The sequence below is a fragment of the Stegostoma tigrinum genome, chromosome 3 (assembly GCF_030684315.1).
Source record: "Stegostoma tigrinum isolate sSteTig4 chromosome 3, sSteTig4.hap1, whole genome shotgun sequence".
Classification (NCBI taxonomy): Eukaryota; Metazoa; Chordata; class Chondrichthyes; order Orectolobiformes; family Stegostomatidae; genus Stegostoma; species Stegostoma tigrinum.
In genome coordinates, this window is record NC_081356.1 from 102,309,204 (window position 1) to 102,330,711 (window position 21,508).

At 42.0% G+C, this 21,508-nt stretch overlaps 1 protein-coding gene across 3 annotated transcripts in view; it reads left to right on the plus strand.

Annotated features, from left to right (window-relative positions):
- Positions 1-21,508, plus strand: part of LOC125451244 (isocitrate dehydrogenase [NADP], mitochondrial-like) — an 82,310-nt gene that overhangs the window by 39,010 nt on the left and 21,792 nt on the right. For all 3 annotated transcript variants that reach the window (XM_048528161.2, XM_048528162.2, XM_059644792.1), the window contains 4 exons: positions 4,882-5,042; positions 7,248-7,391; positions 8,536-8,672; positions 19,999-20,150. In XM_048528161.2, the coding sequence (XP_048384118.1) occupies positions 4,882-5,042; positions 7,248-7,391; positions 8,536-8,672; positions 19,999-20,150 (594 nt within the window). The remainder of the gene's footprint in view (positions 1-4,881; positions 5,043-7,247; positions 7,392-8,535; positions 8,673-19,998; positions 20,151-21,508) is intronic.

The following is a 21,508-nucleotide window of genomic DNA, read 5'->3' on the forward strand; positions in this document are numbered from 1 at the left end:
AGAGGGACTGTTCCACGTAACCTACAAAGAGGCAGGCATAGCTGGGGCCCATGCGGGTGCCCATGGCCACCCCCTTAGTCTGTAGGAAGTGGGAGGAGTCAAAAGAGAAGTTGTTGAGTGTGAGGACGAGTTCAGCTAGGCGGATTAGAGTGTCGGTGGAGGGGGCCTGGTCGGGCCTGCGGGACAGGAAGAAGCGGAGGGCCTTGAGGCCATCTCCATGCGGAATGCAGGTGTACAGGGACTGAACGTCCATGGTGAATATGAGGTGTTGGGGGCCAGGGAATTGGAAGTCCTGGAGGAGGTGGAGGGCGTGGGTGGTGTCACGGACATAGGTGGGGAGTTCCTGGACCAAAGGGGAGAAAATGGAGTCCAGATAGGTGGAGATGAGTTCGGTGGGGCAGGAGCAGGCTGAGACGATGGGTCGACCAGGGCAGGCAGGTTTGTGGATTTTGGGAAGGAGATAGAAACGGGCCGTGCGGGGTTGGGGAACAATGAGGTTGGAGGCTGTGGGTGGGAGGTCCCCTGAGGTGATGAGGTCATGAATGGTGTTGGAGATGATGGTTTGGTGCTCGGGTGTGGGGTCATGATCGAGGAGGCGGTAGGAGGTGGTGTCGGAGAGTTGGCGTCTGGCCTCGGCGATGTAGAGGTCAGTGCGCCATACTACCACTGCGCCACCCTTGTCTGCGGGTTTGATGGTGAGGTTGGTGTTGGAGCGGAGGGAGCGGAGGGCTGCCCGTTCTGCGTGGGAGAGGTTGGAGTGGGTGAGAGGGGTGGAGAGGTTGAGGCGGTTGATGTCTCGACGGCAGTTGGAGATGAAGCCGCTCAGTTCGCAACAAACAACTGCACCTCCCAGTCGCAAACCATTTCCACTCCCCCTCCCATTCTCTTGATGACATGTCCATCATGGGCCTCCTGCACTGCCACAATGATGCCACCCGAAGGTTGCAGGAGCAGCAACTCATATTCCGCCTGGGAACCCTGCAGCCATATGGTATCAATGTGGACTTCACCAGTTTCAAAATCTCCCCTTCCCCTACTGCATCCCTAAACCAGCCCAGTTCATCCCCTCCCCCCACTGCACCACACAACCAGCCCAGCTCTTCCCCCCCACCCACTGCATCCCAAAACCAGTCCAACCTGTCTCTGCCTCCCTAACCGGTTCTTCCTCTCACCCATCCCTTCCTCCCACCCCAAGCCGCACCCCCAGCTACCTACTAACCTCATCCCACCTCCTTGACCTGTCCGTCTTCCCTGGACTGACCTATCCCCTCCCTACCTCCCCACCTACACCCTCTCCACCTATCTTCTTTACTCTCCATCTTCGGTCCGCCTCCCCCTCTCTCCCTATTTATTCCAGTTCCCTCCCCCCATCCCCCTCTCTGATGAAGGGTCTAGGCCCGAAACGTCAGCTTTTGTGCTCCTGAGATGCTGCTTGGCCTGCTGTGTTCATCCAGCTCCACACTTTGTTATCTTAGATTCTCCAGCATCTGCAGTTCCCATTATCTCTGTGTGCAACATAATCTCAGCATGATTGTAACTTTATATTTTTAGCAAACTGCCACCTGGTGGTGCTGGTGATCTTACTGTTAAAGAATGAAGGTGAAGGACATACTGATCCAAGAGCGAGAAACCTATTATCTGTGAACATTTCACTGTTTCCAGAAATGACGGTACTCTTCATGCAGTCTTAACATACAGACATAAGTTTGGAGCAGAAATCAGCTACTCAGCCCTTCCACAAGATCATGACTGATCTGTTTGTGCTCTGTATTTCACATTCATACGTGTCCCTGCTTACCTCGGATCCACTTGACTAACTAGAATTTATCCATCCCTGTCTTAAAAACATTGAAAGAATCCATGCCGTCACTTCCAGAGGTAGAGATTTTCAATGCCGCACAACCCTCTGAGGGAAAAAAAACTCTCTCCCCTCTATCCCAAAAGGGCAACAACACATTTTAAAACAGTGTCTCCTTTTTTCTGCACTCACCCCTAAGGACGAATGTCCTTTCCACATCCACTTTGTCAAGACCATTCAGGATCTTGTATACTTCAATTAAATCACCCTTTGCTGTCTTAGACTCCAGTGAAAACAAGCCCAGTCTGTTCAAACTTTTCTCATAAGACTACCCACTTCATTCTAGGCAAATCTTCTCTGAATTGCCTCCAATGTATTTACATACTTCTGTAAATAAGGAGATGAAGAAAGGCTGGATAGGCTGGGACATTTTCACTGGAACATATGGGGTTAAGAGGCAACCTGATAGAAGTTTATAAAATAATGAGAGGTATAGACAGAGTTAATGATAGTTGTCTTCCCCCTAGCATGGGGGATTTCAAGACTAAGGGGCACATTTTTTTAAGGTGAGAGGAGAGAGATTTAAAAAGACATAAGAGGGAGATTTTTTACACAGAGAGGGTGGTTCATGTGTGGTATGAGCTTCCTGTGGAAGTGGGTACAATTACAATGTTAACAAATATTTGGATAGGTAAACAAATAGGAAAGGTTTGGAGGGATATGGGCCAGGAGCAGGCAGGTGGGACTAGTTTATTTTGGAATCATGTTGGCATTCACTGGTTGGACTGAAGGATCTGTTTCTGTGCTGTACGACTATGAAAACTGTGCACAGGACGGTAGATGTGGACTCACCAGTACCCTGTATAACTGAAGCATGATGTCATTTCCTTTATGTTCGATTCATTGCTTATAAAGAATAGCATTCCATTAGCCTTTTTAGTTTCTTGCTTTACCTGCATGTTAATTTTTTGTGCCTCTTACACTAGAATATGTTGATCACCCTGCTGCTCTGAATTCTGCAGTCATTCTCCATTTAAATAAGTCTTAGCATTTTTTCTTCATAAGTGATCAACTACATATGGACTCCATCTGCCAGATTTTTACCCATCTACTTACCCATCTGTATTTATCTGAATCCTTGTTCTGACATCTCCACCACATACTTATCTATGTTTGTGTCGTCTGCAAATTGTGTCATAATGCCTTCGATGCCTTTACGCAAGTAATTCATGTAACTGGTCATTTGGTCATAGTGAACTTTGCTGTTTAGTCATACAGTCATACAGTATGAAAAAAAACGTTAGCCCATTCTGTAAAAATGATATGTTTTGTTGAAGCTTTTTATCTTGCACTCTTCAGGGTAATTTGAAAAAGTACTAATTCAAACGGAAAACTCATCTATGTTGCGTGAGGGGAGACTGCTGATTGGCTGGCAATTGAATAGAAGCATTGGCAGAAGCATTATCTTGGTGAATGCAGCAATTAATGACAATCAATCAGCTGTTCTTTCTGCCTGCAAAGAAAATGGCCTTTTGTATTAATATTTCCAGCTTTCAGTGTATGCAGGTGTACTACGTTGTAAGCCCAACTGACAATCCTGAATTGATTCAGTGTAATTCGTTGCTCACTCAGGATTATCCAGAAAATATTGTCCAATTGTAGAAACCCATCTAATGTTGGATACCATGTTCCCTGTACTGCAAGCACAGGCCAGTTGAGTGTCTAGTAATTTGCTTGTTGCGAATGGCTAAATCCCCTTGTCACGTGCTGAAAAGACCCTCTGTTCTCATCCAGCCATCTAATCTTCTATGCCCACAAGTATGTAAGCCATGCACTACACCGTGTGCAACAGCCTTTCCACGAAAGCTTGTTTTCTGGAAATCCAAGTTCAGTGGACACCTATTCTATGTTACTCATAGGAAACATTGACACAGCAAATAGGAGCAGGCATAGACTAAACAGCTCTTCAAGCCTGCTCCACTATTTAATCTGATTGTGGCTGATCATCCAACTCAATACCCTATCCCTGCTTTCTCCCCATACTCTTGGATTCTTTTAGCCCTAAGATCTATATCTAACATTCAATGTTTTGGCCTCAATTGCTTTCTGTGGCAGAGAATTCCACAGGCTCACCACTCTCAGTGTGAAGAAATTTCTCCTCATCTCAGTGCTCAATGGTCTACCCCAGGTCCTTAGACATGACCCCTAGTTCGGATTCCTCAGTCATCAGGAACATCCTTCTTGTGTATATTCTGTGTGGTCCTGTTAGAATTTTAGGAAAGTTTCTCTGAGAGCCCCCTTCTTTCTTCTAAACTCAAGCAGATGTGGTCCTAACTGATCCAGTCTGTCTTCATACAACAGCCTTGGCATCTTAGGAATCAGACTACTCCTTCAAAGAATTCCAATTAATTCCAATTCCATTAAACATGATTCTCCCTTTCACAGAACCTTGCTAACTCTTCACTTGAGTTACCTCAAGCTTTTCAGAGTGCTGAGTGATTACCTTCTTAATTATCATATCTAACACCATTCCCATGACAGATACCAAGGTAAGTGGCCTGTTGTTCCCTGTTTCCAGCATCCTTCCCTTCTAGAGTACAGGGTATGTATTTGCCACTTTCCAGTGCAATAGAACTTTTCCAGAATTGAATGAATTTTTTAAACATAGCTCCCAATGTTTTGACCTTCTCATTAGCCGCCTCTTTAAAGGCTCTACGATGAGGACCCGCAGACTTTTTAACCCACAGCTCTATCAGTTTGTTCAGAAACACATTCCTAGTGATTGTAATTTCACCAATTCATTGTTCCTGCAACCTTTTATGTTATAGGTATTACTAGGATATTTTTGTGTAGTTTTCAGTGAAGACAAGCAAAATATTTATTTGTTGCATCCACAATTTCTTTAATACTATTAATAAACATTCGCACCTTTTTACATCACTATCCGGCCCGAAGGGCCTGTACTGTGCTGTAATGTTCTATGTTCTATGTTCTATCTTCCTCTCTAGCAGAATTAAACGGAATATTCAATCTAGTTTCTTGCAGTGGTAATACTGACAAAAGCTCAATTGATAATTTTTCAGAATTTGGACTGAAAAAGATGTGGAAAAGTCCAAATGGAACTATCCGAAATATTTTAGGTGGCACAGTTTTTCGAGATCCAATTATTTGCAAAAACATCCCACGACTTGTTCCTGGTTGGGTGAAGCCAATCACAATAGGCCGACATGCATATGGAGATCAGGTAAGGGTGTCATTAGATTTCTAGCCTGTAACAAAGATGTTGCTTTATAATTGATAACTTTCAATGTTCAAATTATTATAAAAGTAGCTCAATGTATTCAGCATACAAACAATGAACAGGAGTAGGCCACAGGGCCCTTTGAGCTGCACTGCCATTCAATAATATCACGGTTAATCTGATTTTAACCTCAACTCTACATATCCCCGAAAATCTGTCATTCCCTTGATACATAAAGAATCTATCTACCTTTTGCTTTAAAAATGTTTAAATATTTTACATCACTGCCTTTTGAGGAAGGGAATTTCAAAGACACTCGACCCTCTGCACTTGTTTACTTTGGTTCCTTTGTTTACACTGCAGACCGGTTCCATAAGCAAGGTGGTAAAATAAGGCTGTTACTTCAGTGTGGTACTGACATGGTGTTGTAATGTCTGAGTTATTTTCTTTTGGTTAAGATATTTAAACATAGATTCCTGATGCCTTCTCAGGTCTTGCAGGGAAATCCAGCGTCAGGTCAATATATATCCCTCAACTAACTGCTAAGTCATCCCATTTGCTGTCTGTGGGACCTTACAGTTTACAATACAAATCTGGAATGGAAGTCTGTTGAAACTAAAAGTGAGCTTGAGGCTTTTGGATTGACTGAAATCCTGACTCATTTTGCTTATGATCTTCAGGGAAGGAAACCTGCTACACCTAAAGCTAATATGAAACATGCAGCCACTAGAAATCTGAAGTTAGAACAAAATGCTGGAAATACTCATCTTACCAGGACGTAAGTGGGGCAAGAAAGAGTGATGAATGATGTTTGTGGTGACGGCATGTCCCAGTAAACATTCCTTCTAGCCTGCCATCTGCCTGACTCCATAAGGTCTCCCTGATACAAACTGGGCGACAAAGCCTCTTTAACAAAGATGGGATTACGGAGCTGAGAACTTTCTGAACTCTGGATAACTGTCTTCTTGAGGAATATCCTATCAGGCTCAATGCAGGCAGGAATGATGCATAAGGAGATTTGGTGCATGATGAAACATGAGGAGCAAGTGTTTGGTGATTCAGGATAGAAGGCTACCTTTGGGGCATCAAAGTAATTGTGTGGGAAGGTGAAAAGGCTGTGAATGATGGTTTGATGAGCAGGTGGTTTCAGCTTCGAGGTGGAGATGGGCTGATTAGAGGCTGATACCAAGTAGGGAGGAACAGTATTATGAAGAGAGGTTGAGTAGATTGGACTTGTACCCATTAGAATTTAGAGGAATGGGATTGGGCCGTGTTGAAACATGCAATATTCTTTGGGGATCTGACAAGTTAAATGCGGAAAGGTTGTTTCCCCTTGTAGGAGGTTCCAGGAGCGGAGGCCATAGAGTAAAGGGTTGCATATTTAAGGCAGAGATGAGGAGGAATTTCTTCTCAGAAGATAATTAATTTGTGGAATTCTTTACCAGGAGGATTGTTGAAGTTGGGTTTTTAAGCATGTTCAAGGCTGAGATCGATTTTTAATCAGTAAGGGAATCAAGGGAAAGTGAAGTTGAGGATTGTTAGATCAGTTATGACCTCATTGAATGGTGGAGCAGACTCAATGGGCTGCTTCGGCTCCCATGTCTTATGGTCTTAAGGTAGCAGCCTTTGTGATGAAAAGGTTATGCTATTCGTAGTGTTCGGCCAAAACTTTGGCTTCTGAAAGGAGGTGAGCATAAGCTAAAAGCTGACTTCCACTTTTCACAATATACGGAAAATCAAATGATGTTTGATGATGAGATTATATTGAAATTTCTAGCATTGTTTAATGTAATACCTTGTGTGCTCCATATGATTTTGGCGAAGGCATATTTTTGTCTATAAAGAGCATTAGATTTTACATCAATCTACTTTGCTCTCATTTTAAAGGAACCTATTACAAAAGGTGGAATGCTGCTTCTGTATTTCCATTTTAAAATGGGATTTTCTCTTCAGTAGCAAAACCATTTATAAGAAACTCCAGACAGTAGTAGAGGACATCACCACTTAGACACAACAAATAAATAACTGATTAATTAAAGGACTTGTAAATGCTGTTATAAAAAAGGAAAATGAACTTAATCTGATTTAGAGACAACAGGCAGAGCAGACCCGGCACTCAAGCAAATAACATGAAGTTGAAATGTCTTTTATACTCTGTTTTTGTTTCACATGTATATTTCTAAGTTGTAACAATTATTTGCATTCTAGTATCGAGCCATTGATTTTGTCATGGACCAGCCAGGTAACTTTAAACTTGTCTTCGTGCCCAAGGATGGGAGCAAATCCCTGGAATGGAATGTGTTTGACTTCCCTGGTGGAGGGGTGGGAATGGGAATGTTCAATACAGATGAGGTAAGGTGCTCATGGCTTTCTAATTTAGCTCTGCTTCAGTTATCTATCTTTCCCGGACAATGACTTGTTAGTTATTTAGTAATATTTGTGATCATTTGAAACTTTACATTGTATTTTGTTTCCCCATGTTCAAAACATTTTCTATAAATTTGTTTTATGTAGCATGATTTTTTTTTGTAATTCATAAAACAAAGATATACTTTCATTCCCCACAATGTCACAAATGGGAATAGCATATTTTAGACCTGTTTTCACTGTTAACTGTTGAAAGAGCTGTTTTAAAGAATCATCCTTCTTTCAAATCTCTTGTTAACACTACAGTCAACAATTGGTGGATTACCTGTTATTGAATTATACAGTTTTACAATTACAGGCATCCAGTTTACAACTAGTTGAATAAATGGGTTATCTCACATTCTTATCTCTAACTCAGATTTGGGTTTGTGTCCAGTGCAGTCAGTGGAAATCATTTTTACCCCCTTAATGAGCAGAAGAGTTTCCATGTGGAATGGAATCTGGACAGTTTTTAGACACTCTAGTGTTTAACTGTTCTATTAGCGACAGGCAGGAGCTATGCCATGTTGGAAACCCATCAGGTAAAGCCTGGCAGCCTTGTGCTTTGGCAGCGGATGGTCCCTCCTAATTTGGCAGACCATGCCTATCAAATAGTCTCCCCACTGGCAGTACTGCACATACAAGAAGACTCAAAGTTGTCTTTTAAATCAAACCCCCCCCCCCCCCGCCAATCACCGCTATGTCACCTTGACAACGGGTTATCCCACTTCACCCACTACCACACCAATTCCAATGCCGATCCTGAAGCCTGGGCACTGGCACTGTCAGTATTGGAGAGGTTCTGGTCTCTGACTGGAAGCTCTTGGACAAATTAAGGATCCAAACAGTCAGCAGCTAAGTACTCCATTGGTACTAACTCAGGTTGTGGTGGGGATCCGCAATGATCACAGTAGGGTATCCACTAGTTTTTCAGCCCAATACCGTGATCATTCAGTTCAACCCCAAATATCAGTTTGGAACCCATGGGAAAATCACCTTTGAACCAGCAGCTTTTGTATCCTTTTCAGAAAATTTTTGTAATCCATTTCTGTGAATAGCCTTTGACTTGTTTCTTTTATTTAATGTGTAGTCTATTACAGGATTTGCACACAGCTGCTTTCAGTACGCCCTAAGTAAGAAATTGCCTCTCTATATGAGCACCAAAAACACTATTATGAAGGCTTATGATGGACGGTTTAAGGACATATTCCAGGATATTTTTGAGCTGTAAGTTTGCTTTTCTTATTTCATGTAATAAATCTTAAACTACCATCTAGCTAATTAAATGCAAGTGTCATATCCAGTTTAGGTTAGCTTTGAAAAAAGACAAGGAATTCAGAGTGAAAGTAATTAACTGAAAGAGGACTATTTAATTGGCATGGGGAAAGGACATGGGCCAGATAAATTCAAGTCAAGTTTAGTCAACCAAACTGTTACTAGACAATGGACAGCTTCCAAAGAGAAGGTAGTTCAGGTACAATTGAAGTTCCTTCCCATGAGGGATAAAAGTATGATGTGACTCCTTGGATGATGAAAGATATAATGTAGGATGAAGTAGAAAAAGGCTGTGCATTACAAATGTCATTTTGACAATACAAGTGATAACCAGGTTCGATATAGAAAATTAGTGGAGAAATGATAAATAGAATAAGAGAAGCAGAGGGAGAGAAAAAGAAGAGACTAGCAGTTAAGATAAAAGGGAATCAAAAATACTTTTGTGAACATGTAAAAATGCAATACAAAATAAAAGTGAAGCTAATTTGGTACTAATTAAGGGATTTGTACATGGAGGCAGAGGACATGGCTGAGGCCGTAAATGAATACTTTGCATCTACCATTTCAAGGGAGAAGATGTTGTCAAATTCACAGTGGAAGAGGAACTAGTTGAAACCCTGGATGGTCCAAAAGAGGAAGCTTTGAAAAGGCTGAGCAGATTAAGACTAGGTCATCAGGACTAGTTGAGATGGTGAGGGAGGTAAGGATGGAAATTGTGGAAGCACCTTCAATAAACTCCCAGTCTTCATCAGATAAAGTGTTGGTGTCAGAGAACTGAAGATTTGCAAAAGTTTTATACCCCACTTTCAAAACAAGTATAAGGATATGTTAGTAAACTAATTGATTTGACCCTCAGTCATGGTAAAGTTTTCAGAAGTGATGATTTGGGACAAAAATTAACAATCAGTTATAGATCAGTTATGGAAATCCAGCATTGATATGTTAAAAGCAATGTTTAACCAATGTGATTGAATATTTTGATGAAGTAGCAGAGAGGGTTGATAAGGATAATATAGCTGATTTCTGTACATAAATTTCCAAGGACATATGACAAAGTAACATGGGACAGCTTTGTCAGCAAAGTTGAGGCCCACAGAATAGAAAGGATAGTCGCAGTGTGGATAATAGCATGAAATATATTCTCTTTAAAGAAGGACAAGAGACAGGGGACAGAGACTAGTAGTCTGCAGTTATTCTTCAGCATGGAGAAAAATACACAGTGGCATTTCCCAGGAGTTGGAGAGAATCACTGCACTCTTACTTGATGTTTATTTATTTATGGGTATGAAAGGGAAAAATTCAAAATGTACGGATGACACAAAACTTGGAAATACCAAGAGCCGGAAGGGTACTTCAAGAGGATAGGTAAGGTGATGCTATTGGCAACATGTGACAGATGGAATTTAATGCACAGAAACATGAAATGATACGTGTTAACAAGAAGAACAAGTCGAGGAAATATAAAACACAGGATAATATTCTAAAAGGAGAGCAGACTAGGTATGTACTTACATAAATTGTTTAAGGTAGTACAGCAGAATGAGAAAGTGGTTCACAAGGCAGACTGGTTCTGCAGGAGCAAGATCGCTTCTCCAATGGATCTTATTGAACCAGCTGAATCTTGAGGAAAATCTAGGAGCTGAGTGGTGACTTTTATTGATAACATTTTTATTTCAAGTTTTTTTTGTTTAAACTGAAGCTGAATTTAAGAATATTCAAGGATTTGAGGGGATTTTTTTGTTAATCATTATGGAATGTGAGCAATGCTGCCAAATCCAACATTGTTAATTGTCCAGGCAAAGGTTGTGGTGTCTTATCTTCACAAATCTATCAACTGGGAGTAAACCAATTGTACTGTTATGAAGTAGGTTCCCCAAGTTTTATAATCCATCATCAGTGAAGGAACAAGAATTATATCTTCAAGTCAGGATGTTGAGCACCACGTGGAGGATGCACTGAGGGTGGAAAGGGCAGAAACTGTACTCAGATTGGGGGATTTCAATGTCGACCACCAGCAGTAGTTCAGCTGCAGTCCTGTCACTGATCAAGCTGGTCTAATCCTAAGGGACATAGCTGACAGACTTGGTCTTTGACAGGTGATGAGAGAACTGACAAGAGGGAAAAACATACTTGACCTCACCCTCAGCAATTTGCCCGTCTCATGAATCTATCCATGACAGTATCAGTACGAGTGACCATTGCACTGTTAGAGTGAAAGATAAGGTTGGTAAGAGTAAGGAACAATGGATGAATAAAGATATTGAGCCGCTGGTCAAGAATGAGAAGGAGCCATAAACTAGGTGTAGACGATTAGGATCAAGTGAATCTGTTGAAGAGTATGAAGGAAGGAGGGTATTCTTAAGAGGCAACTCAGGAGGGTAAAAAGGCGATATGAGATACTTTTGGCAGAGAAGGTTAAGGATAATCCAAAGAGATTCTATGAGTACATTAAGATTAAAATACGAACTAGGGAGAGAAAATGGTCCCTTAAAGATCAACAAGGCTGTGTATGTATGGAACCACAGGAGATGGAAGAGATACTGAATGAATATTTTGCATTGGATTTTACCATGGAGGAAGAAATGGAGTCTACAGAACTCGGGGAAACAAATATTGTTGTCCTGAAAACAGTCCAGAAAAGAAAGTGCTAGAAGTCCTAAAAAGCATAAAGGTGGATAAATTTCTGGGACTTGATCAAGTGTATTCCAGGAGGTGGGAAGTTAGAAAAGAAATTGCAGGGACCCTAGGAGAGATATTTGTATCATCTACAGCCATGGGCGAAGGACTGGAGGACTGGAGGGTGGCTAATGTTGTGCATTTATTTAAGAAAGGCTGTAAGGATAAGCCTGGGAACTATAGACCTGTGAGTCTGACATCAGTGTTGTTGGCAAGTTGTTGGAGGAAATTCTGAGAGAGAGGATCTACACGCAATTGGAGAGGCAAGGACTGTTTAGGGATAGTCGGTATGGTTCAATGCCTGGGAAATTGTGTCCCGCACGCTTGATTGAGTTTTTTGAGGACTCAACAAAAAAAGATTGAGGGCAGAGTAGTAGATATTGTCTGCATGGACTTTAGTAAAGGCTTTGACAACAATACATGGTAGATTAATTAGTAAAGTTAGATCACATGTGATTCAGGGAGAGCTTACCAATTGGATACAATATTGGCTTGATAGTCGGAGACAGAGGGTGGTAGTGGAGGGTTGTGTTTTGCCCTAGAGACCTGTGACTAGTCGTGTTCCACAGGGATCAGTGCTGGATTCCACTTTTGTTTGTAATTTATATAAATGATTTGCATGATAATTTAGAAGGCACAGTTAGTAATTTTGTGGATGATACCAAAATTGGTATAGTCAACAGTGAAGAACATTATCTAGGATTACAAAGGGATCTTATACATTTGAGCCAATGGGCCGAGGAGATTAATTTGGATAAATGCAAGGTATCGCATTTTGGTGAAACAAACAAGGGCAGGACGTATACAGTGGTAGATACTAGTTCAGTTGCAACATTTGAAGGACATTTGGGCAGGTACATGGATAGGAAAGGTTTGGAGGGAAATAGGCCAAATGCAGACAAGTGGTACTAATTTGGTTTGGGAAACATTGTTTCCTTGCTGTGTGACTCTGAGAATACCCTCTAATTAGTTGTGAATGGTACACATAGCTGCAACTGTGTGTCAGTGGTGGAGAGGGTAAACTTTAAAGTGGTGAATGGAGTACCAATCAAGTGGGTTGATTTATATGTTCTATATGGAGCTGAACTTACCCAGGCTGGTATTCTATCACATTCATGACGTGAGCGTTGTAGATAGTGGACAGGCTTTGGGTAGCCAGGTGAGTTGGTCACTGCAGAATTTGTAGCTGCTGATCTGCTCTTGTTGCCTTTGTATTTATATAACTAGCCCAGCTAATTTTCTGGTCAATTGTAACCTTCAGATGGTGGTGGTGGGTGACAAAATGATGGTAATGCTGTTAAATGTAAGGGGAGTATTGGGGATGGCCACTAGTGTAATGCAAATGTCACTTGCCACTTATCAGCTCAAGCCTGAATGTTGTTCAGGTTATGCTGCATACTCCTTCAAGAGTGCATCTGAGGGCGCTAAACATTGTGCAATCATCAGTGAATGAGGGCAAGTTACTGGTGAAGCAGTAGAAGACGCTTCAGCTGAGGACACCATCCTGAGGAACTCCTGCAGTTGTCTTGTAGATGATTGACCTGCAACAACCACAACCATCTTCCTTTGAGTGAGATGGCTGTGAAGTTTTACTATGATTCACATTGCTTTCAATTTGCTATGGATCATTGAAGTTCAAATTTGGCCTTGACGTCAAAGCAGTTACTTACATCTTATCTCTTGAGTTCATCTCTTTCTCCATGTTTTGGCCAAGTCTGTAAAATACTCAGGAGCAGCGTGACCCTGGCAGAGCCGAGACTGAGCATCAGTGAGCAGTTTTTGCAGTGTGTCATTTGGTGGCATTGTCATCAACTCCTTCCATCACTTTGCTGATGATCAGGAGTAGACTGATAGCACAGGATTGGCAATATTGGATTTGTCTTTTGTGGACAGGATAAATCCACACAATTTTCCATATTGTTGGTTAGATGTCAGAGTGGCAGCTGTACTGGAACAACTTGGCTAGGGGCATGGCTATCTCCGGAGCACAAATCTATAATACTGTCAGGCAAATAGCCTTTGTAGTACAGAATGTACCTACCTCATCTGGAAATTTCACATCTGGCAACGTGTCTGGTCTGACATTTGCAGTAGTTCTGGTTTTGTCTGTAGTCACTCTGCATTGATCTTTGTTCATTTTACTTTTTGTTACACTGAGTCCCGTTCAGATCTCATAAAATCCTGTTTTTGTTTTTGTTGTGGAATACCATTCTTCCATTGAACATATGGTTGATTCAAGTCAGCTTTAGGTCCTTACTGTCAAACTCTTTGTGCATTGGATATATTTAATCTCCAGTAGAGTGGCAAATTCTTTGATCCAGCAAAAGCATGGTCTGAGTCTGCATAATTAGGGAGGTGTTTGCTTCAACAGTTCAGTAATACGAACACTTAAACTACCGTGTACTACCCCTTACCTTGGCAAAAGATGGCACCAGAATCCAAGGCTGGAACCCCATGCAAGTATTTTTAATCTGCTTTACAAAGATGTTAATTTTCTCCCTCTCCTAAACATCTTACAGCTGATACAGCAGCTGCATTAAATATTGTTTAGCATTGTATAATTATACTATGTTTAAGTCTCTGATTAATTTAAGTAATCCCTGTTGTCTGTGCTTTAATAGGATTTAAAATTCTTCCTTTAATGCTGTTCCCTAACTCTATACAATGTGTTGCTCCTCTGTTAGAGTGCTTTCCAGATATATCTTGGTTGTTCAGACAGTGCTGAATTGCTCAAGGTTCATTAATTGCTGTTTGGTAAGCGACTTTGCACATCCTTTATTCTATTTAATTTCTCTATGAATGCCTTGGCACTCTTTATTTTTCACTCTATTCTCTTTTCTTTCTCTCTTCTTTCTTTCTTAGTGAGCCTTGATCCCCTCTCACCACTTCCTCCTCCACCAGCAGCTGTCCAGGAGACCCAGTCATGATCAGGATTCATCACTGTCAGGGCTCTAGACTCCAGATTCCTAACTGATAGTTTACTCAGGAACAGCTTGGAGGATTTGAGCGTGATGAATCACAAATGAAATTTGGTGTTGATGATCGGAAGGTATATATCTTATTTAAATTTATAAATGTGTTTTCAGAATAAAGGAGGACTGAACTAATTATCACATTGACCAGGGTGAATATGGACATGAGAAGAGAACATTCTGGAAGCATTTAGTGGGCTCTGCAGAGAGGGAAACATGCAATAAGTTGGGTTGCAATCCAAGACAGAGCCTTAATTATGGGCAAGGAACACAGGAGTGCCTTGGTCATTCATGACATCTCAGAGGTGGTCTATCAAGAAGCTGCTTCTCAAACCCTGTTAATTTTAATGACAAGTGACAGACCAGGGAAGCAGAAAAACTCAAATAGAGGGACCACAGTGGTATACAGCCTGCAGTGCTATCAGAGTGCAGTGCTGCTACAGCAGGGAGAAGACCACAAAGTTCCTGAAGGTGGCATTCCCTGACAATCTTCGACTTCAGAAAGGGTCCAAGATCTCCAGGAGGATCCCACTGGCACCTCAAGGGAGAAGCATGATGGCTCAGTGGTTAGCACTGCTGCCTCACTACACCTGCAACCAGGTTCAATTCCAGCCTTGGACAACTGCCTGTGTGGAGTTTGCGTGTTCCCCCCCATGTCTACGTGGATTTCATCCACGTGCTCCATCTTTTCCCATGGTCCAAAGATGTGCAGGTTAGGCAGATTTCCCCAGCTGAAATTGCTCACTGTGTCCCTGGCTGAATAGGCTAGGTGGGTTAGTTATGGAAAATAGGGTGAGGGGGCTGGGTCTGGGTGGGATGCTCATCGGAGGGTCAGTGTGGACTTGCTGGGTCACTTAGCCTCTTTTTGCACTGAAGGGATTTTATGAACAACTTTTCCTGGTTGGGGCATTCCTGGGCCTAATTTGGTACCTACCACAATTGGGCAGATAGTCTCTGGCACATTGAGCCAAACTCCCACAAGATCACTGGGGCCCTGTATTCCACTGCATTTACTTTCTCTAAAGGCAAACCCGGTCAGATGGGCAAGGTTTATTGTACTATACTCAATTAATCTATCCATGTTCCTCTTTGCAACTTACTCCCCTCCCGATCTTTGCATCATCGGTGGGTTTAGCTACCACGCATTTGGACATGTGGAAATCCACCTGGGGCTTTTTGTGGGCAGTTGGGCTGGTTGGGTGTCACTCCTTCAGAGGTACTCAGTGTCTGATAGAGGGCTCTGGTGTCGGGCATGGGCATCCTGTTGAGAGCCACCCCCTTCTCCTTGCTGCCAACCCTCCCCATTACTGCACCTTCAGCACAACTTACAGCCTTTGCAACCCTCCTGCCGTCACAACTGTCTATCCACAATCCTGTGTCATGGGTCGGTAGCAGCCTTGACCCTGGGACAGACCTGAGTGCTTGAGTGACACCTAATTCATTGGGCATTGACGAATAGAGGTGAGATGGGACTCTCACTGGCTTGACCCCCCAACACCTTCATTAAACACCTCCCAGTATTCCTCATTGTTGGAAAAAGCAAAACTACAGGCCACCAGTATAAGACTGTCCGCAAGCTAATAAACAGGCAATTCAAAACTGCTTTCACTCCGGGTCTCCTTGCTATGGGAAAGATGTTGTGGAACTTGAAAGCATTCAAAAAAGGTTTACAAGGATGTTGCCAGGGTTGGAGGGCTTGAGCTTTAGGGAGAGGCTGAATGGGCTGGCACTATTTTCCTGGAGCATTGGGGGCTGAAGGGTGATCTTATAGAACTTTGAAATCATGAGGGTCATGGATAGGGTGAATAGACAAAGTCTTTTCCCCAGGGTAGGGGAGTCCAAAACTGGGGGGGGATATGTGTCCAAGGTGGGAGGGGAAGGATTTAAAAGGGATCCAAGGACAACTTTTTCATGCAGAGGGTGGTGTGTGTAATGAATAAGCTGCCAGAGGAAGTGGTAGAGGATGATCTAATTATAATGATTAAGAAGAATCTGGATGGGAACATGAATAGGAAGGGTTTTAGAGGGAGAAGGCCAAATGTTGGCAAATGGAACTAGATTAATTTAGGAAACCTAGTTGGCATGGACAAGTTGGAGCGAAGGGTCTGTTTTTGTGCTGTACAACTCTATGACTTTTATAATGAGAATATGGAACTGGCTACCACAGAGAGTGCTTGCGTGTTTTGAGAATAATTAAAGTGCCATTGCCTGAAAAATTAAAACAGGGCTAGTCAGCCAGCAAGGGTGGGCTGGCCCTCAAAAGCTACGCATTCCATCCAGACCTCATGGTTCTCTTTTACACACTGCTTACCTTTTACACCTTTATTTAATTTTATCCTGTCCATTTGCCCTACTCCCTCCTCCTTTGTTGTGATACTAGCTGCATTTTTATGTGCAAACAGATGAAATATACTAATTTAGTACCTTAGCCAACGCAAGATTTCCTTTTCAGTCCCTAATCGACCTCACCCTTCCTCTGCCTATTATTTTGACTTTTACTCTTTATATGTTTATAAAAAAGACTTTAGTGTTCTTTTTTTGTTACCTTCTCTTTGCCCCTTGTATTTCCTTTTTCCACTCCCTGCACTTAGTTTCTTTCAGTGAAGCAGAACACAAACTTCTGTGTGCTAAAATTTTGAGATTTCCTTTTCAGTTTTTTTGCCCCCTTGACTCTTCTGTTGCAAAAATTGCAGTACTTTTTAGGAGTCTATAACTCTGCTTAATTCCTGACTGCTCAGTCAGAGTAGAATCTGCATACAAAAGTATTTCAGACATAGACAGTTTGCTTCTGTATTCCACAATACAGAAGCAAACTGTGAGATTACTCTTTGTTTTCCATTCAAAAAGAAACAATATCATTACTAGATCATGAGCCAGACTATGAGAATTCCAAATTCCCGACCATCTCTCGTAAGTTTCCGCTCCACCCCCTGTGATTGGATCCTTGACTTCCTGACCCACAGACTGCAATCATTGAGAATAGGCCACAATACCACCTCCACGACAGTCCTCAACACTGGCACCATGCAAGGCTGCATACTCAGCCCCTTACTCAACTCCCTTAACACTCATGATTGTGTGGCCAAATTTTGCCCTAGCTCCATCTACAAGTTCGCTGACTATACCACCGTTGTAGGCCGGATCTCCAACAATGACAAGACGGAATACAGGAATGAGATAGAGTGTTTGGTGGTGTAGTGTAGAGATAAAAAACTCTCCCTCACTGTCAGCAAAACAAAAGAGTTGGCCATTGACTTCAGGAAGTAGAGTGGAGAGTACGCCCCTGTCTACAGCAGTGGTACTAATGTGGATATGATCTACAGCATCAAGTTGCTAGGAGTGATGATCGCTAACAATCTGTCCTGGCCCACCCACGTTAGTGTGAGAGTCAAGAAAGCACAAAAACAACAACTCTACGTCCTCAGGAGGCTAGGGAAATTCGCTTGTCCGTAAGGACTCTTACCAACTTTTATAGATGCACCATAGAAAGCATTCTGTCTGGATGCATCGCAGCTTGGTACGGCAACTGCTCTGCCCAGGCCCATAAGAAACTACAGCAAGTTGTGAACATAGCCTAGTCGATCACGCAAACCAACTTCCCATCCATTTATTCTATCTACACATCACGCTGCCTCTGAAAGGCAGCAAACATAATCAAAGTCCCCTCCCACACAGGTTATAATCACTTGCAGCCTCTTCCGTCGGGCAGAAGATACAAAAGCTTAAACACACATACCAACAGACTCAAGAACAGCTTTTTCCTTATGGTTATTAGACTTCTGAATGAACCTCTCAAATTTTAAATTCAGTGTTAATCTTATTGTGCACCTTCTCTGTAGTCGTAATGTTGTATTCCTCCCTCAGTTCTATTACCCTTATGCACATTGTATGGTACGATCTGCCTGTACTATATGCAAAACCAAATATTTCACTATACCTAAGTACATAAATCAAATCAAATCATAGAGTCATACAGCACAAGAATAGACCCTTAAATCCAACCAGTCTATGCTGAACATAATTCCAAAGTAAACTAGTGCCACCTGCCTGCTCCTAGCCCATATCTCTCCAAACCTCTCCTATCCAAAAATCTTATAAACATTGTAATCCTACCCACATCCATCTCTTCCTCAAGAAGTTCACTCCACTCGTGAACCACTCTGTGTTTAAAACAAAATTGCCTTTTTTTCTTAACGCTCGCTCCTCTCGTCTTAAAATTGTGCCCTCTAGTCTTGTAATCCTCCATCTTAGGGAAAAGACAACTATCGCTACCTCTATCTATACCTCTCATTATTTTATAAACTTCTACCAGGTCATCTCCCAACTTCCCAAGCTCCAGTGAAAAAATTCCAACCTTCCTTTATAACTCAAACATTCCGTACCCAGCAGCATGCTGGTGCATCTCCTCTGAACCTTCTCCAGCTTGACAGTATCCTTCCTAAATTCAGGAAAACAAATGAATGTAGAAGTCAGCCTAATATAACACAAACACAAAACATCAGGTTATTTATTTCCCTGATTTTCTCCCCTGGTAACATTGATTTCTTACTGGTGTTTGGTGTAATGGCTGTTAGTGCCTCCCCTAACATAGCTTTTATTCAGGTGAGCTTTGAGTGTAAGACTTGGCAGATACCAGATCATGGAAAAGTACAAGAAATGTGAAACTCAGTTGTCACGGGGTCAGTTGTTAATTTTAATTTTTTTTTGTTAATGAAGGTATGCAGTGATACTAGATGGTGGTAGGTACATAGAATTAAATTGCAAAGCAGACGTGATTCTGTTGACTGCCTGGAAAGGCTTAAGGCCGGCTCTTGCTCTTGCATTCCAGTGACCGAGACTAATCAAGGCTTCAGTGATAATTGAGGAATTACATTAGCCTGAATCATTTTTTTCCTTGCTACTTAACACAACGATACTGATGACTACACATGCCTTTGTCACAAACTATGTAACTGAGATTCTATGTAGCAGCACATCGAAGGTTTATAAAGGAGGAAACCCAGGTGCAGACAGTCACAAAAGGGCTGTTTTGTAATTCTATTCTTTTTTCCTTGTTTCCAGCAAAGAATTTTTTGTATTTAAAAATGCACAGGTTTGTGCTTTTCTGCCTGCACTCTGAGTGTTTGTACAGTGGTGTTGGTTTAACTGTGTAGGCAAAAGGTCTCCAGCAGAGGTTGTGCCAGGAAACTGTGTGTGAAAATCTTCACTGTTTAATCCAATAATTTATCACTGACCATCTGGAGCTTTTACCATTGAATATGAAAAGTAAATTTTGCTTTTGGCTGGATGTGCATTGTAATCAGATCCTGAGATTTAATTACAGAAGCCTCACTGTTAAAATACTTGGACAATGCATAATCATGGCTTCCCATGGTGCAGAGAAACAATATCAAACAAATATACCAGAACAGTTTTCAAGCTTTATTTTACAACATCACTTCTGCACAAATTCTGTTCCTTTTCCCAATACAACAGCATTTTACTGAACTGTGAATAGCTGAGGCTTTTACTGTAAAGAAGCAGGATCTTACTAGAATTTGCTAGTTACTTGTGACAGGGTCTATGGTTAGTAATGATTGATACTTCCATTACATTGTTTGATTTTTGCCTGGTCCCCTTTGCTCCAACAGACATTACAAAGCAGCCTTTGACAAGCTGGGCATCTGGTATGAGCATCGGTTAATCGATGATATGGTGGCTCAGATGTTGAAGTCCTCAGGAGGTTTTGTCTGGGCTTGTAAGAACTATGACGGAGATGTTCAATCTGACATTCTGGCACAAGGTAATTCTCATTAAAGAGAAACAACTGTTTTTTTGGCTTGGCTTCTTAAAGCATTTGCTGTGTTTCAGCTTATCAGCATCTTATCAGCACACTCCTTACTCACAGAACTTTTGCCAAAATACATTTATTTTAACTGGCTATTAAATACATAAAGCCTTCAGCAGATGAGTGCAGTAATTTCCTTTAGAAAAGCAAAATGAATTATGAATAATGCTAATGAGTATATGTCACTTGGTAATAGAAGGCACAGATACATTTTTAGTCCTGGTGGCATCAATTGCTGTAAATGGTCTGAATATCATATTACTTCTGCGGGAGATTTTATACCCTGCGTCTTTTACCTTTCTGCTTCTTTAACAGGCCCCTTGGCAGCTCCCTAGAAGACCAAAGCTGTCTAAAAAACTCCTTATGTCACTCCGTGTGAGATTTTGTTTAACAATGGCATCCATCCATCACATGATATGACTGACTGCACCTGGTGGGGCGGTGTAAGTCACTTCTGCATTTCAGAGTCTGGGAGGTAGTTGAGGCTCATTCATGATTGGTAATCTCTTCTGCACCTGGCACAGGTGACTCTTGTTGGCCCAAAGTCAGCTTAAGGATTTTTTCTTCAGCAAGTCACCTTTTCCAGCCTTTGGTCATTTCTTTAGGCCTGTACAATTTTCCTTGCTCTCTGTAACTGTTGGGCACGCTGGTCAGCAGTGAGGACTTCCCATGCACCATCTCTGATCCCTGGGAGCTTGAAGTCTCACTTACAGATGCATTTGTATTTCAGATGTTGGTGACCTGTTGGTTTTATGCAGATAGATAGCTTGCTAAAGAACATGTCTTTAGGGATGTGGTCTTCATCCATTCAGCTCTCGAGATCCAGCCAATGGAGTCAACATTGTCTCACGAAAGCCAAATGTGCAGGGGATTCCTGCACACTGGTGTACTTCCACCTTTGGCACACTGTCCTGCCAGAGGAACCCCAATGATGACAGACATGGCAAAAGTTCTGACGTTTTCATTGTCGGTGGCTCACTACTATAAAGGAGGCAGTGAGGTCACAAACATGTTGGAGCATTATATTTTGATTAGTTTGCTATAAGTCCACTCAACCTGTCATTTTTAACATGACAGCTATAACCCTGGTAAGCTTGGTGCTGATTTCAGCGTCAAGATGTAGCCTGTGGTAAATGTCGATTGAAGGTACATGAAGCTATTTTTGAGTAGCAGAGTGAGGTTGTCAATGTTGATGGATTTGCTGCCCTATCCAACAACTGTGATATGCCTGACACTGATTTTTCAGTTCAAACTCCTTGCACGCACAGGAGCTCTGGTCTACAAACTGCAGCAAGTGAGTTTCGATATGGTAT